The sequence below is a fragment of the Callorhinus ursinus genome, unplaced genomic scaffold, assembly GCF_003265705.2.
Source record: "Callorhinus ursinus isolate GAN/ISIS: 27379988/994484 unplaced genomic scaffold, GSC_fseal_2.0 scaffold72, whole genome shotgun sequence".
NCBI lineage: Eukaryota > Metazoa > Chordata > Mammalia > Carnivora > Otariidae > Callorhinus > Callorhinus ursinus.
Window position 1 is genome coordinate 284,952 of NW_027397134.1, and position 17,602 is coordinate 302,553.

The 17,602-nt window shown below is 49.6% G+C and overlaps 1 protein-coding gene across 5 annotated transcripts in view; it reads left to right on the forward strand.

Moving 5' to 3' along the window:
- Positions 1–17,602, forward strand: part of KIAA1671 (KIAA1671 ortholog) — a 186,798-nt gene that overhangs the window by 66,141 nt on the left and 103,055 nt on the right. For 4 of the 5 annotated variants that reach the window (XM_025858253.2, XM_073886760.1, XM_073886759.1 and 1 more), the window contains one exon: positions 6,672–6,806. In XM_025858253.2, coding sequence (XP_025714038.1) covers positions 6,672–6,806 — 135 coding nt within the window. Of the gene's footprint in view, positions 1–312; positions 409–6,671; positions 6,807–17,602 lie in introns of those variants that run through there. The other variant, XR_012376414.1, reaches the window with a different exon arrangement.

A 17,602-nucleotide genomic window follows, 5' to 3' on the forward strand; every position in this document is an offset into this window, starting at 1 on the left:
TTTTGGTTTTTGTAAAACGTTGGTTAGACACATAGGCCAGGGGTCTCAAACTCCCATCCCACGTGGGCCAGGTGGGTATGTAAATGAATGGAGTCAGGCTGGGTGTGGGACTCTAGGGAGTGGTGGGGATTGTGGCAAATAGCTCATTCCTGGGGGGTGGGGGCGGAGGCAGCTACCACTCAGGCCCGGCTGGTTCTTCACACGTGCTGGCTCCATTTAGTCCATGTGCCACCAGTTTGAAACCTCTGGCCCAGAATGATGATAATCGTTCATTGAGCACCCACTGTCCGTTCCTGTATGTGTTGTTTCCAGGTCATTATCTTGTCTGTCATATTCAGCATACTGCATGGATGACATTTTGTGAACATGCAAGGAATACTTGTTGAATGAGTGAGGGAGCAATCTTACGTGAGTCTCATGGCCAATCCCTCTTTTGTGGGATTGTGGTGGTTTGGGTTTCCGTAGAAGCAGACCCTTGCAAGCAGTTGTTTTGTTTTTATTTTTTAAGATTTTATTTATTTATTTATTTGAGAGAGAGAGAGAGCATGAGCTGGGGGAGGAGCAGAAGGACAAACAGACTTCCTCTGGAGCATAGAGCCCGACACAGGGCTCGACCTCACGACCCTGTGATCGTGACCTGAGCAGAAATCAAGAGTCGGACGCTTAACGGACTGAGCCACCCAGGTGTCCCGCAGGTAGTTATTTTAGAAGGTGATCCCTGGCAGGGTCCCAGTGGAGAAGTGAGGCAGGGAAGGGGAAGGCTAATGAGAACCGTTCCCCTGTGGCCTCTGAGGCTTCTTCTTGCTGGATACCTCTGGGAAGTGGCATAGATCACCCCTGACTTGTCCTGGCCCAGGGGCAAGGAACCTGGAGTACTTAATTTTCCAGTTCCCTTCTGCCCTCGCCTGAGGCTATTTCTGGGGCTGTCAACATCCAGACTCTTCCATCCTGGCTGGTGCCACGCTCAGTGGCGGAGAGGAAACTCCTCCCACAGCAGGACACCATTGCCATTGGCATGTACTTGAGTGTTGGGTAGGGCAGGGCGCCCACAATGTCAGTGGCGGATGTGATCGTCTTGTACAGATGGGGAAAAAACCCAGGCTCAGAGAAGTTAAGTAACTTGTCTCAGGTCACACAGCACCAAATGGCAACCTAGTGTTTGAACCCAGGTCTGGCTCGACACCCAAGCGTTCAAGTAGGCTCCTCGGTGGTGAAGGAGGAACCTTGAAGATGGGGAAGAAATCTGAGGATCAATCCTTGTCCCTCTCTCCGCGTTCCTCGCATCCTATGACCACTCAGCTTCTTTTCTGGTGCAAATCCACATCGAGTTTCTTTCTGAAAATACAAGCAAATATGAACACAAATTCTTATTTTTGCCTCTCTTTTCCATCAAAGAGAGCATTCTCTAACAGGGGGTTGAAACTTTGGTTGCATATGGATGTAACCCACCTCGGCTTCTTAGACTGAGTGAGGAAGGGCGAACCCCTTCACCGAGGGCCGGTGCCTCAGCTTCCTCATCTGTAAAAAGAAAGTAGAGGGTCCAACCTGGAGAGGGACCTGGTAGAAATGAAACAGTGGGCTGATGCCGATACAGATCATGACACAAAGGGTCACCCAAGGCTTTCCAGGTCCCGTGTTCACACCCCACTCTGCCGCTCACCAGCTGTGTGTGAAGCAGTGACTTTGCCTCCCTGGGCCTCAGATCCCTCACCAGAGTAGACAGAAGTTTCTGCCCGGCAGCTCTGTGGGCAGGCCCGGTGGGTACGAGCGCAGGGCCGGCCCGTGGGTTCTGCTGCCCCAGAAAGGGTTCCACGAGGCTGTTATTGTGGGCACAGCGGAGACGGGGCAAGACGAGGAAATGTGACACCTAATCCATTTGCCAGCGCCTTGCTCAGGGGCCTTCTGGCAGGGGGAGAGTCAGGGCGGCGTGGAGGGGGCCCCCCCCGGCCCGGCCTTGGATGCCGGCCCGGGATGCGCAGGCCCCAGGAGTGCTCGTTGTCAGAGGATCTGTTTTCTCACCGAGGGATTGGACACCTTGGACCAGCTCCCTGTTTCCCTTCTTTCCTGCCCAACCAGCTTTGGTTCCTGATCTTGAAAAAAATAAATAAGAGCCACACAGAAGTACAAAATGTTGGTTGTTAAAAATTCAGACCTAACGAGAGTGTATAAGAAAGTGTATCCCTGGACACCCCCCCCCCCCCCCCGCCGCCAACCCCAGGCAGCCACTGTTCATTTTCGGGATCTTTGGGGCTTTCCTACACCACAGAGTTGCATCTCTGTAGTTGTATTTTCCTTACTGCAAAAGCAGTGCACACTTGGGTGAGGTTGAACGTGTTATGGTAAGCACACAGTTTAGAGTGAGAAGCTCCCCTAAATGATGAGTCTGGGGTACAGCCTTCCAGCATCCTACCATGCACAGATGGGCTCCCCAACCCCCAGCCCCTGAGAATCATCCCGCCCCTAATGCACGTGGCTCCACAGGTAAGGAAGGCCAGCCACGGACAGATACAGGTAAATCACATGCTGTCTTAATGGAAACATGGCAGTATTCTATAGACAATCTACAACTTGCTTTTTTTTTTTTTAACTTAACAGTAAAAAAAAACAAAAACAAAAACAAACCAGTATGTAGATAATCACTTTATTATTTTCACTGGCTGCAAAATACTTTGTTAAGTGACTGAGCCCAAACTTTTTTTATCCAGACACTTGTCGGTGGACATTTGGGTTGGTTGAGTCTTTGTGTCACAAACAGGGCTTCCGGGAGCATCTTGGTGCAAGCGCTTCCCCCCCTGGGCGAGGCTTTCTTGATTCACAGCCAGTGCTGCCCACGTACCCCGCGCGGGGTGCGACTGTACTTAAAGTGATCCCCCCTCCCTCCCTCCTTTCTCTTTTTCTTTTTCACTTAAGAAACATTTATCAAAACTTTGTCCCATGCTGGATTGCAGTGTTCTATTTAATTAACTGATTTATTTGAATTTCAAGAGAGAGGACGTTGTCAAGAGGCTCCGAAGATACTTCAAGGAATGGAGTATCAACCCCCTGGTCCCCCTCTCGCCCACCTCCGCATGCCTCCCATCCCGGGACCACTTAGCTGCTTTTCTGGTCCAAATTCGTATAGAGTTTCTTTCTGAAAATGCAAGCAAATACGAACACATGTTCTTTTTTTTTTTTTTTTTCAAGATTTTATTTATTTATTTGAAAGACAGAGAGCACAAGCAGGGGCAGAGGGAGAAGCAGACTCCGCTGAGCAGGGAGCCCGATGCGGGGCTCGATCCCAGGACCCCAGGATCATGACCTGAGCCGAAGGCAGACGCTTAACCAACTGAGCCACCCAGGCTCACATCCCTATATGTGTCTTCGAGAGCTTTCGGATTCATCCTACAGGGAGTGCTCATTCTTCCTGATTGCTGTACGGTAGAGATGGGTGATATTCCTGATCTTTCGCTAATTACCAACCATGTTCCGACGTCATTTTGCACATGCGCAGGTTTTCCATGGGCTTAGGGTGGCGAATGTCTAGGGGGAGCACCGTTGTAATTTTTTTTTTTTTAAAGATTTTATTTATTTATTCGACAGAGAGAGAGAGAAACAGCGAGAGAGGGAACACAAGCAGGGGGAGTGGGAGAGGGAGAAGCAGGCTTCCTGCCGAGCAGAGAGCCCGATGTGGGGCTTGATCCCAGGACCCTGGGATCATGACCCGAGCCAAAGGCAGCCGATTGTCGACTGAGCCAGCCGGGCGCCCCAGCACCGTTGTAATTTTGCAGGATCCTGCCCGAGTGCCCAGCGTTGAGGGGCTGTACCTGGTAACATCCTCACCAGCAATGACAGGGCCCCGTTTCCCCTCTGCTTGAGCAGCCTGGTGCATTACCACACTTGGGGATGTCATGCCCCTGATGAGCACCCCGCCTCTTGTCACGTGCATGAGGCTCTGTTTTTCCTTCCGGTCACCCACTTGCTTATGTTCTTGCCCACTGTTCTTTTGGAACCTCGTCCTTGGTCCTTTTTTCCTTGAGTTGTTGGAGTTCTTTATTAGGAAGGTGAACCATTTGTACTCTTATGATTTGATTTCTCCCTGGAAACAGCCCTGGACTGCCTATTGGGCAGACCTGGAATCAGGCCGTAGCTTTGTGACTTATTAGCTGTGTGACTCTGGGCATCTTGCCAGACCTCTCTGAGCCTAAATTTCTTCATCTGTGGAATGTGAATCCTGCCTGCTTCACGGTTTATTGGAGATTTATTGTGAAGCAATATGTGGTCAAGCTGCTGGCCCAGGGCCTGATGTGAAGGGGGTTTGAGGGGATCAGAGAGAAGCACCTCCAGACCTCCACTCATTTACTACATTTAATGAATGGGCTAACCCTGTGCCAGGCCCTGTTCTAGGCACCCGGGCTGCTGGGAGGGACCAGCCCACGGTATCAGGCCATGCCATGTAATAAGGCAGCGACCAGCCACATGTGGCTCCTTAAATGAAAATTAAAGTTAAACAAGATTAAAAATTCAGTTCCTCGGTCCCACTAGCCACATTCAAGTGCTCAAAAGCTACGGATGACTCATGGCAAGTGTATTGTCAGCCCAGATAAAGAAGATCTCTGTAACCACAGAATATTCCAGTGGATGGCTCTGGTCCAGGGGGCAGACAGACCCCAAGTGAGTGAGAGTAGTTAAGTCCTGGGGAGATAGAAGAGGCAATGGGGAGATGACTCTAAGAGGTGGTCAGGGGAAGGTCTCCTGGGGAGGGGACCTGAAAGGTGCCACCTGAGTGATGGCCATCATGGGGATGAGCTGGTCCTGTGGATGCTGGAAGAGCACCAGTTGGCACAGGGGGCTGGGGCCAGAGCATAAGGGAGCCACTGATTTTCAAGGCAATCGCACCATTGTACATTCTACCAGCAGTGCATGAGGGCTGATTTCTCTACATCCTTTGCCAACACTTATCTGTCTTTTTGATTCTAGCCATCCTCCTGGGTATGAAGGTATCTCATTATGGTTTTGACTTGCATTTTCCATGGCCCATCTTTCCATGTGTATCCCTTCTTTGTTCAGATCCTTTGTCCAATCTTAATTGGGTTATTGTTCTTTTTGTTATTGAGTTGTAATTACTCTTTATATATTCTGGACACAAGTGCCTTAGCAGACATAGGATTTGCAGAAATTTCCTCTCACTCTCTGAGTTGTGTTTTTCACTTTGTCCGTGGTGCCCTTTGAAGCACAAAAGTTTTTCATTTTGATGAGCTCCAATTTATTTTTCTTTGGTCCCTTGTGCTTTTGATGCCATATCTGAGAAACCACTGCCTAATCCAAGGTCATGAACATTTACACCTATATTTTCTTCTGAGAGTTTTCTAGCTTTTGCTCTGGCATTGAGGGCTTTGATCTATTTTGAGTTGATTTTGGTTTATGATGTGAGGTTTGCAGCATATTTCGAAGGCAGAGTCTTAGCTTTGTTGATGAGGTGGAGAGAAGCAAAAGAATGGAGGGCGACCTGAGGATCTTGGCCAGCACAGCTGGGTGAGGGGCAGGGCAGGGGAGGAGGAATTTTGGAATTTTGGAGGGAAGGAATGGAGAGGTCTGTTTGGGGCATGTGAAGGCTGAAATGAGCGTGAGCAGTGTGGGGAGATGTGGAGTGAATGGTGGGATCTGCAAGTCAGGGCTCCCAACATAGACAGACAAAATCGGAAGTTGCCTGTGCACGGATGGGATTTATTTAAAGCAAGGGGGTGTTATGAGAGAACCCCGAGGGAGTCAGATGGAGCAGGAAAAGAGAAGGCTCTAGGGCTGGCCCTGGATGAGTAGACATCCCTCTGAGATGCGGGGAGGCTGAGAAGGAACAGCCAGGGGAGTAGGAGGGCACACAGAGGGTCTCGTAAGGCATCAAACAAAGAGTCTGTGACGCAAGGGATCCAGAATCCAGCCTTGCTCTTTACTTGTGCTGTGTGTTCTTAAGCAGATGCCTTCCCTCTCTGGGCCTTCCTTCCCTTATCTGTGCAGGGAGAGTGTGAGACATGTGCACTACAAATTCTGGAGTCCCATATTTATGGCCTGCGAGTGTATGCCTTATATATGACTGGCTGGAACAAAACCACAGAATTCAGACTAGGGTATCTAGTACTGCCCTGTTCCTAGATCGTTTCTCTCTGTATTTGTGCTTCTGTGCATGTGTGTTTGGAGGCTGGAGAAATGTCTGACATGAGGTCACCAAAAGTTACCAATGACAATAATGAGGCTTGCTAGCGCTTATGGAGGGCTCCCCATGTACCAGCCATGGGGGAGAGGAGCCTGAAGCAAGCCAGGTGCCCAGGACTCGTGCAGAGCGCCCCCTGGGGGCAGCACAGTGTCACACACTTTCCAAGCGCTACTCCTCACTTGGTTCTCCCCTGAGCCTAGAAGCTGAGTACTGTTATTAGGGGTCTTTCCCCACGTGGTCATGGCTCAGAGAGGTTAAGGCATTAACCTGAGGCCACACAGTTATTAAGTGGCTGAGGCTGGCCTGAACCCAGACCCCATATACTACCCCCTTCATTAAGGTGGATTGCCGTGGGGTGGGGTTTCTGGTGCCTTAATTTTCTTTTTGCCCTTTTAGGCACAGAATGGACTCTCTCGCTGTGACATATTCTTCCCATAAATGGGAGAGCTCCAGTAAAGTCCTCTGCTTGTGTTCTGTGCCTCAGGTGCCACCACAGGACCTGGGGAAGGAGGATGCCCTGCCGGACAAGGAGCAGCCACTCTGGCAGGGGTCCCCCGCAGCCTCGGGCCCCTGGAGGAGCCACAGTTTCTGCAAGGACAAGAGGAGCGGGCCGTTTGTGGTGAGTGATGCCGGCGCAGCCGGACGGGGACTTGCGTGGGATTGGTGAGCATCAGACACCACTGGGAATGCGGTCGTGTGGACGGTCAAGGCTGGCCCAGGGGCCCAAGGAGGCCGAGGGGGGCGGGGTCCTGTCCAAGGAATCTGGTGTTGCCAGACTGGCTGTGTGGTGGATCTCGACGTGGAGGGTGTTGGTGGCTCTGCCTTCGCCCCTCTTGGGTTTCCGGCCCAATGCAGAGAGGTAACCCCAGCTGACTGGCATGGAGCAGATAAGAACATGCCCTGGGGTCTGAAAGTTCTGGGTTCGAATCCCAACACTGCTCCTCTCAGTCTCTTTTAGTGACTTACTTCTTTGTACTTTGGTTTCTTTACCTAGAAACCTGATTTCTGTTTCTTTTGTGCTGGTGAGTTAATTTAACTAAGCTGGTCCTGGAGCCAGATCACCAGGGCGCAGACCCTAGCTCTGTGTGCAGACAGGTGTTTGGCCTCAGTCTCTTCATCTGTGAAATGGGGATAATGACAGCATCTACTTCACAGGGCTGCTGCAGGGCTCAGAGAAGATAATGCGGCAAGTGTCCAGCATGGTCCTGGGTGTACAGCAAATGCTTTCCTGAGAGTTATCATTACCATTATTATTATTATTCTTGTCCCCAGGCCCTGTGCGGGGTGCCTAAGATAGGCATTTCTTTAATGAGGCAACTGCAGTTCTACTCAGGAGGTCATTTGTATCGCAAGCTCAGTGCATTTCAAGGGTATTTGTGCCTGGTCTCATGTCTTGGAGACCTGGGATCCTCCAGCATTGAAATACTAGGTTCCATCCCTTCTGGCTTTAAGGTCACGGGCAAGAAATTTCACTTCCCTGAACCTCCGTTTGCTCCTCTGCAACATGGGTCCGGGGCGGCGGGGGGGGGAAGAAGACACCCCTGGCAGGGTTCTAGATGGGAAAACGTCTATGCCAGAGTCAGCGGGGCTGTCGGTGGGGCTGGGGGCCACAGAGAGCCAGAGCAGGAATGCAGACCTCGGCGAGCCGTCTGCTGAGCGGCCCCGGAAAGCCTCCTCGGGTGTTCAGATCCCAGCCACAGATGTGCGCACATCTGAAACCTGCCTGGTTTTTTTTTTTTTTTTTTAACATTCTTTTCCACTGATTTCTTCCTTATTCTTTTCTCATTGCCTCCCTGGCGGCACCGACTCAGCTTATCTGATTGTACTTGAACTTTTGTGTGTGTATGCGAAGACAGAGGTTACGGAGAGAAAAGCATTTAAGGCTTGTCTTTTTATAGTCTCTGCTTGCTGGCATCCTCCCTGGTGGCCCGGCTCCGCCTCCTCCACTCTGTTATTGAGGAGCCTTTGTCCTTGGAGTCCCCAGGGGGCTTCCTTGGCTCCGTCCTTGTGGCTCCCCAGGCCCCTGCACTGTTGCTGCCTGCTTGATTTCCTCTTCTCCGATGCAAGTGGGGAGGGTGGGGGCCTGAGGCCTCCTTTCCCAGCTTTTGAGGACTCACACCTGCAATTCCAAGGAGTGGCCACCAGGGGGTGGTGGTGTCCAGCTCCCTTTCCCATGGCTCCAAAAGCCTCACTCCAGGGGACCTCAGCGTTGGGCTCTGGAGGCTGAGAAGTGGCTTCCAGTTCTGGCTCTGCCACTGTGTGGCCTTGGGCAAGTGATTTGACGGACCTCAGTGAACCTGTTTTTTCTTCTGCTTCTGTAAGATGAGAATGGTCTTATCTGGCCGCAAGAGCATTTCTGTGAGGAGTGGATGAGCTCGTTCAGCACTCCGAAGAAGAAATCCTCAGTGAATGCTGGGGCTGCAGTGATGGCTTTTCCTTCTACCTCCCCCTCCTCCTCTCTCCCTTTTCTTCAGCTCTCTCATTGTAAGAGGGGAAACTGAGGCCCAGAGAGAAGCCTGACTTAGTCTGGGTGAGGACTGGGGTCCTGAGCCCTCGGTCCTGCTGGCCGCCCCTACTCCTCTGGAAGGCAATCAGACCTGTGTGTCGTACTTCCTGACGGGCTTGGCGGGGGGTTCCCCTGTAAACCGGGTCTACTGCTCCTGTCGCTCTCGATTAATGGCTTTGTGCTGCTGGTTTCCAGTTTAGGTTCAGGTTCATATCCATTTTTTGAGACTGTGTCTTAGGACTTGTCCATCCCCACTCCACTCCTCATGTGAGGGACTATGAATCCCATGTTGTAGAGGAGGAAGCTGAGGCTTAGAGAGGTCAAGCCACTTGCCCAAGGCCACACAGCATGTGGGGGAGCTGGGTTGGAAACTAGGCCTCTTCTGCTTCCAGCCTTGGACCTGGGCCCTTTTTGCCATGGGACTGTGTCTCTGGCCGGCTACCAGCCCCTGCTGGCCCGTCTCTGGGCCTGCAGCACTCCGCGTATCAGCTTATGAGGGAGCAAGACAGCCTCGGCCCTGGGGGTGAGAATGTGGTATTTGTTTAGCCCAGGGCTGGCCACCAGCTCTTCTGCCACGGCTGCCCTCTGAAAGATGCCTGGGACTTGCCAGGGCTGATGCCCTGCTGATTTGCGTAGCCCCGCCCACACCCGGCTGACCCACAGGCTGGTCAGGCCCAGAGCACGAGGTCAGACCAGTGTGGTCCTGGCATTTAATAGAGGCAGTGAGCAAGTGAGTTTACCACTCAGGGCCTCTCTTTTCCTCCTCCCTAAAATCATAGTAGTAATAATGCCTAACAGCTTACAGTGCTTCCTGTGTGGTATGGAAACTAGTATCATCCCCATTTTACAGATGGGAAAACTGAGGCTCGTAGCCATTAAGTACCTCTCCCAGGTTGGAGCCGAGCCGAGATGATGTTTATAAAGCACTTAGCACAGTGCCGGGTAAAGAGAAACTGCCTGTTAAATGTTACCTGCTATTATTGTATTGTTTATTATTTGCTATCAGTTTGTTTTTCTTCTACGTTCTCTGGAAGAGCTGCTCGATGGAACAGGGAAGCGCCTCCAATCTTTTTTGGAAGTTTTTCTGCTGTTGAGGAAGCTGAGGCCCAGCAGGGGGAGGTGTCTTGTTCAGGGAGAGTCCCACAGCAGCCAGGACAGAGCTAGGACTGCAGACCACCTTTCTGACTCGCTGGCTAGTGCTCGCTGCCCTCCCCCCACCCATATTGCTTTCAGGGCTACACTTGGTAGGGCTTTGGATCCTTGTGGCAAATCTGAGCCCTGTGCCGGGCTTCGTCCCTCACCCACCCATGGATGGGCGTACCCTCCTTTCCCCAGAAAATGAGCTTTTGGTCTGCACTCATGCAGGGGTTATAAAATACAGTGACTCAGTTGTGGACCATGGCCTTAGGTCACAGTTTGCCCCAGAGGCCCCTCCCGTGACTAAAGGTACAGATTCACCAGCTGCGGGGGTTCCCTGTCACGGGGCAGGTGGCGGGCCTCTGCTAACCTTGAGAATGTTCTCCCGAATCTGCAAACCCTTGGCCAGCATTTGCTGGCTCATTTGGTGATGGGCTCATTCTCTCATGGGCCCACTGTGTGCTAAGCCCTGAGTGAGGGGTCCTGGAGATTCTCCCAGCCCCCCTGGGGTTACAGTCCAGGGGTACCTGAAGATGGTCTAGGAGGGTCTAGTTAGGTGGAAGAGGAGGAGAGGAAGGGCACTTGGGAAGGAGAAATAGCATATGCAAAGGTATGGGGGTGGGTGATGTAAGAGGCATGCCTGGGGAACATTGGATAGACCAGTCTGGCTGAGATGGAGTGTTGGGGAGAGTCTTAGTCTTTTTTTTTGGCAAATATTTATCTGTATGTCCTTGGTGCTGTGCTGGGCGTTGGGCTACAGTTATAAAACAAGACACAGGTACTTAAGAAGGCAGATAAACAATTGCAGTTCTGTTCATTGAGCGCTTACTATGTGCCAGACACTGTGTCCTGTGCTTTACTGGCATTCTTTCATTTAATTTGTTCAAGGTTCAAAGCCTCTCAGAGAGGAGGCCCACTTGTTTGAAGTCTTGAAGGATGAACAGTTGTTTCCCAGATGGGTGTGGTCTGGGAAGAGATGATTTGTCCCCCATGGAGGGAAGAGCTTGGGCAAAGGTTCAGGGGCGTGAAACTGTTCTGTGCAGTGAATGTGATCTAGAGTCCAAGAGACAGGCTGGAGTCTTACAAACATTGATGCGTCATTCCTGGACATCCCTGGTGTGTGTTTTAATGCCGAGTTCAGACTTTTCCTACATCTCTTGCTGAGGAAACCAGGATGCTTGTTTTTGAAAGATGGCACCACCTCCTGGCAGCTCTGCCATTGTGCCACAATCTTCGTTCAAGGATCTGCCAGAGCAGTCTTGAAGGTTTGAAAGCACTTGAACCCGATAACTTCATTATAATGACTGGAGGATGGAGGGAAAAACCAGTTGGGATTCCAATGCCAAGACTTGTGAATGCAGTCAACTTGAGATAAGACGGAATTTGTGCAATGGCCCCCAGTGGATACATTGTTGGTCTTGGTTAGATACTCTCTTTGCATTTCATTTGGTTGACTAAGCGTTCAAGTGGGAAGGGGAAAAAAACAAAACAAAATGGAAGAGTCTATATGAACTGCTAGAAATAACTCATCAGAGATTGTGCTTTAAAAACTGTGAATAAAGAGTTGATGGGTTTTTTTTTTTTTTGTCCAGGATATGGACTCTTCTCCCTATGATGTGTTGCTTGGCGTTCCCCGGTTTGATGTTGGGCCTGTGTTGATGTCATTTGAATTGAATGTCTCAGGAATGCGGCTCACTGGCTTAATTAAGAGGGCTACTTTATCACACGTGGCAAGATGTACTGAGGTGGGCAGCTGTTGGCTTGGCTCAGCATCTCCTAGAGTCTCTTGAGCTTTCCCTCGTGCTTTGTGCCTCACGGTCCCAAGATGGCTGCCACTTTTCCAAGAAATAAGTCTACTCTCTGGCAGGAAAAAGTGGGGGGAAGCCAGAAGGGCCATGCTAGCTGAGTCTGCAAGAAAACAAAAGCTTTCCCCCAGTCACCCTCCAGAAGACTTTCACTTACATGTCATGGGCAAGAACTGGGTCACATGGCCACTGTTAAGCAGCAGGAGAGTCTGGGACAGTCAGTGCTCAAGACTTCTGGCCTCCATCATGGAAGGTGGCCACGTTGAATATGGCCATTTGTCTTTCAACAAATAGTATTGTTTAGTACACAGTCTGAAAAATAAAATGGGGATTGTCAGATCCTTGTCAAGGAAGCCTTGGCCTCCTAACCAGGATGCGGGACAAGAGAGAATATCTGCCCAGTGTGTCTACGCTGTGACGTGAGATGTGTGTGGGGTGCCGGGCCTCTGGGATGGCAAGGCACAATTCTGCCCTCCAGGGCCTCCATTCTGCTGGGAAGTAGGGCTCGGAGAAGGGAAGAAAGGCTGAGGTGGAAGAGACAGGCTGGGTGGTAACTGGCTCAGAGGCCAGAGTGACCTTCCTTCCTGGGCGAGGCAGGATGACATGCCCCCTTTAGGAGTGTGAGTGTGGAGCCTGAGTGGTGAGAAACTCATTGACACCCTGTGCTCTTAGGAGGCTCAGGAATCCCAACTTGTGGCTAATTTCATTTTTAATTATTTCTTGTCTGTCATCACTGGGTTGAAAGGGCTGGAGAAGGCTGAGTAATTTAGGTCTCAACTGATTAAAGTTCCTTTTCTGGATTAAAACCAACCAGACCAGAAGATTTTTGATTCCTAGGTATTAAATGCAAATGCTCAATTGTGCCTGAGATTTTGTGTTGGGGGTATTTTGTATTCATATGTTTACCCAGCTACCACCCACCCATTCATCTGCTCATCCATCCACCCATCCATCCATCCATCCATCCATCCATCCTCTTTATATATACAAAGCTCTAAGGATATAAAGATAAATAAGTTAATTTCTGTCCTCAAATTTCTCACATTCATAGACTATAAACAAGTAATTATAGAATCCAGGATGATAAATACTAGTTATTCATTTATCCACCCATTCATTCAACAGATATTTGTTGAGCACCTACTATGTGTCCTGCACTGTTCTTAGTTCTTCAGGTAGAGCAGTGAACAAGACATAAGTGGTTCCTGCCCTCCTGGAGCTCATACTTTAGTGTGAAAAGATGGACATTTAACAAGGAGCCAGACTCAAAAGAGAAAGACTATCAGATGGTACCAAGTGCTATGAAGAAAATAAAATAGGGTGCTGGGAATCAAGAGTAGCTGGGGAAGAGGGTGGTTGAAAGCTATTTCATTACTAATAGGGGTTAGGAAGGGCTTTTCTGAGGAGGTGACATTTGAGCTGAGACTTGAAAGGGGAGCACCTGGCCATGTGGAAGAATCAGAGGGAAAGCATCAGGCTGAGGGAAGAGCAAGTGCAAAGGTCCTGGGGCTTGTTGTGTTTTGTAATACTACTATTAATGACGATGATGATGGCATTGGTGCTGGAGTGGACAGTGAGGAGTGAGGGAGTTGGCAGGGGCCAGGTCACACTGCCTTGATGGCCACTGTAAAGAGGTTGGTTTTGGGTAAGTACAGGCTGCTTTGGTAAGCACAGAGGAGGGAAGCATCCTACCATCTGGAGGAATTCAGAAGAATGTCAGAGACAGACTCCATGGAAGAGGCATTAGCCAACAAGAAGGCAATCAGGTCAGGGGAATAGCATGTGCATACATAAAGAGGCATTGGAGAACATGGGGTTTTCTGGGAGCTGCAAGGCGGGGTTACCTGGAGAGTGGTGGAGATGATGCAGGAGAAGGCTGGCCAAGCGGGGGGTGAGAACACCCGTCAGAGTCAGAATGAAGGGCTTGGTGATAGGCCTGCCAGGGGCCCAGAGGAGCCGAAAGATAGGACTTTTTAACACACTGCCGAAGGCGAGGCTTGGAGCGCCCCCTAGTGGACATTTTTTAGAGGTTGGAGCGTGTGAGCTGGAAGCTGGGAGACCAGGTAGGAACCTGTTGCTGCAATCTGAGCAAGACCATTAAAAAAAAAAAAATTGTGGTTAAATATAACAAAGTTCACCATTTTAGCCGTTTTTACGTATATTATTCAGTTTCATTAAATACATTCACGGGGTTGTGCAGCCATAACCACTATCTGTTTCCAGAACTTTTTCATCCTTTCAAACAGAAACTCTGTCCCCAGTGAACACTAACCCCCCCATCCCGCCTCCCCCAGCCCCTGGCACCCTCTGTTCTACTTCCTGTCCCTGTGAATTTGCCTACTCTAGATACCTCAGATAAAGGGAGCCATACGATATTTGCCCTTTTGTGCCTGGCTTATTTCACTAACGTCTTTGAGGTTCATCCCTGTTGTAGCAGGTGTCCGAATTTCCTTTCTGTTCAAGGTAGAATAATGTTCTCTTGTATCTATAGTTCACATTTTGTTTATCCATCTGTCAGTGGACCCTTGGGTGGTTTCCACCTCTTGCCTGTTGTGAGTAATGCTGCTGTGAACATGGGTGTGCAAGTATCTGTTTGAGTCCCAGCTTTGAGTCCTTTTGGGTGCGTATGCCCAGGAGTGGAATTGTTGAATCATAAGGCAGTTCTATCTTTAACTCTCTGAGGAAGTGTTAAACTGTTTTCCACAGCGACTGCACCATTTTGCATTTTCACCAGCAATGCACGAGCGTTCTAATTTCTCCCCATCCTCACCAACACTTGCTGTTTTCCATTTTATGGTTTTGGCTTTGGTTTTTGATAAAAGCCATCCAAATGGATGTGGAGTGGTATCTCATTGTGGTTTTGATTTGCATTTCCATAATGGCTAATGATGGTGAGCATCTTTTCATGTGTTTGTATCTTCTCTAGAGAAATGTCTATTTGAGTCCTTTGCCCATTTTGGAATTGGGTTATTCTCTTTGGTTCCTGTTGAGTTTGCTGTAGGAGTTCTTTATATATTCTGGATACTAATCCCTTACCAGCTGTATGGTTTACAATTATTTTCTTCCATCTGTGGGTTGTTTTTTCACTTTCTTGATAGTGTTCTTTGATGCAGAAGCATTTTTAATTTTGGTGAGGACCAATTTATCTACTTTTTCTTTCATTGGAAGATAATTTATAAAATTGACGGGTAATATGCATACAGAAAAGAGCACATATTTTAAGCCAGATGGCCTGGCTTTGAATCCCAACTCTGCTACTTAGCTATGTGACCTTGAATGGGTTAACATCTCAGCCTCAGTTTCCCCATCTGTAAAATAGCGGTAATAAGGGAACCTACTTACTAGAAATGCGGTGAGGTTAGGGGCACCTGGGTGGCTCAGTTGGTTGGGTGTCTGACTCTTGATTTTGGCTTGGGTCATGATCTCAGGGTCATGAGATTGAGCCCTGCATTGGGCTCCATGCTCAGCGTGGAGCCTGCTTGGGATTCTCTCTCTCTCTCCCTCTCTCTTTCTGCTCCTCCCTCTGCTTACACACTCTCTCTCTAAAAAAAAAGAAATGCAGTGAGGTTAGATGAATTCATGTGTGTAAGGCACTATGAACAGTTGTGTCTCTTTTTAAGTTATTACTTTGCTTCTATTACTATGACCATATAGTATATATTGAGTATCTGCCTGACAGACACTGTGCTAAGATTATTCACTGTATGAACATTATTCCATTGTCCCATTTAATCCTCACGAACTCTAAGAGATGGGTATGTATCGTCCCCATATTATAGATAAGGACACAGGCTTGAGCCCTTCTGAGGTTTGCCGAGTGCCATTTCCTGGTGTGTGTGTGTGGTTTTTTTTTTTTTTTTTTTTGCCAAAGTGACCTCACTATATCCTGAAGTACTAGGAACATGCCCATTTTAGAGATGCTGAGCCTGAGGCTCAGAAAGGGGACGTGACTGACCCAAGCACACACAGCAAGGAAACCGTAACACGTAGATTGATCCCTGGCCAGTGGACTTATCCCTTGGAGCTGAGGAGAGGGTTAGGGCTTTTGGGGGCAGGCTCCCTGTATGGAAGGAGGAGCTGGATTTTTGTTTCACTTGTGTTGCTGGGGCTCCTGGGGACCAAGACGTTGGAGGGCTCCCAGCCAGGTGTCCACAGGAGGCTGATGAACAATGGGACACCTGTTGCCCTTGCAAAACCTCCCTACCGGAGCCAGACCGGCGACCTGGTGTGCCCGCCCCCTGGTGGGACTGCGCGGGATTGCAAGCGCTGGGGCCGCCTCGCTGTGGGATCCTGGTCCTGGAGCGAATTAACCTTTTCTGTGTGTTAACCCATTGTGGTTACCTCACAGGTGAGGAAATGGAGGCCCAGCGAGGTGATGAGGATCTTTCTAGTCCTTCTGTTTCTCCTCCTTGAGAAAGTATGTCGAAACACCGCTGTGTGAGAATGATGCTAATCCGTTGTGTGAGAATGATTCTAATCCGTAGCAGGCTAATCCGGACTTGACTCTCATTGTGTGTTAGAATATAAATAACAAACGTATGCGTTTTCCCCTGCTAATAGTCACGATTGCTTGTTTCACCTGTCACAACCGTTTGAGACTCACCAGAGGGCACCCTCCCTTGGCCAAGCTGCTGGGGTCCACACCTGTTTCCACCTTCCTGAGGGCACGCAGCTGCATTTGCATACATGGACTCGGACACCCTTGCACCAAACAGGAATAAACCCCACTAGACCCAGATTCTAATCTGATCTTTTTCTGCTGCCACTCTGTGGCTTTGGACAGCTTCCTGAGGCTCAGCTTCCTCATCTGTGAAATGGGGTGAGAGAAGCCAGCTCTGTGTCCCACACAGGCTGTCGTGAGCAGGTAAGACAGACACTGGAAAGCTGTCTCTCGCCAAGCAGGAGTTAGTAGTCAGGGTGCTAGGCAGACTTTATTATTCATTCCGGAAATGTTTGCCGAGCACCTACTGTGCTCTAGAGAGAAGTCAGAGTCACACCTTTTCTTGGAGGATGAAATCCCATCTGCACTCAGGATCCAATCCAGTATCCATATGACAGCTTACAAGACTGTGTGTCTGTCTGACCCTCTCTCCCAGTACATGTCCTATGCTCACTCCACTCAAGGCGCACTGGCCTTCAGAATGTTCCCTTAACATGCATGTCAGGTGTGTTTCTGCCCCAGGGCCTTGGCACATGCTGTTTGCTCTCCTCCAGATTCCGTCTTCATTTCCCTCTTCTTAGGTCATCTCTAGCTCAAATGACACCCCTCAGCAGGGCCTTCCCTGGTGCCACGTCTATAGAAGGACCCCTGGCTCCCACTGTTCTCTCCCAGTGCACCCCTTGTCACATGCAGTATCTTCTCATCGCCCAGTGTCTGCCTCCCCCATCAGAGTGGAGGCTCTGGGAGGCAGGGAACTCTGAGTCCAGTGCCCAGCTCACAGGAAGCATACAACATACATGTATGGAATGAGTGAATGAAGTAGCACCCACGTCTAAAAAATTTATTTATTTATTTATTTATTTATTTATTTATTTATTTATTTATTTATTTAGAGAGCATGTGCATGTGAAGGTGGAAGTTTTAGTGGGGAGGGGCAGAGGGAGAGGGAGAGAGGGAATCAAGCAGGCTTCACGCCCAGAGCAGGTGCCACAGGTGGGACTCAATCCAGGGCTGTCGGACTCTGGGGGCATCAGAAATGCCCCGAGTGTCCTCCAGAGGGTTTTCTAGCTGCAGTTGCCCTGTTCCATCCCTCCTCCTTGCGCCCCTGTCCCTTGTTCCTGGCCATCCTCCTGACGTTAAAATAGACACCATTTAGGGAAAAAAAAAAAATTGAAAAAGGAAAGAAAGGCCCCGTGTTCCTTGTGCAGTACTCCAAAGTGACCACTAGAGGGCGAGATGGAGGCAATCTTGTTCCAACATTGCGTGTTATTTTTAGTTTTTAACCCCTTCTGCCTCGGGGCCTTCAC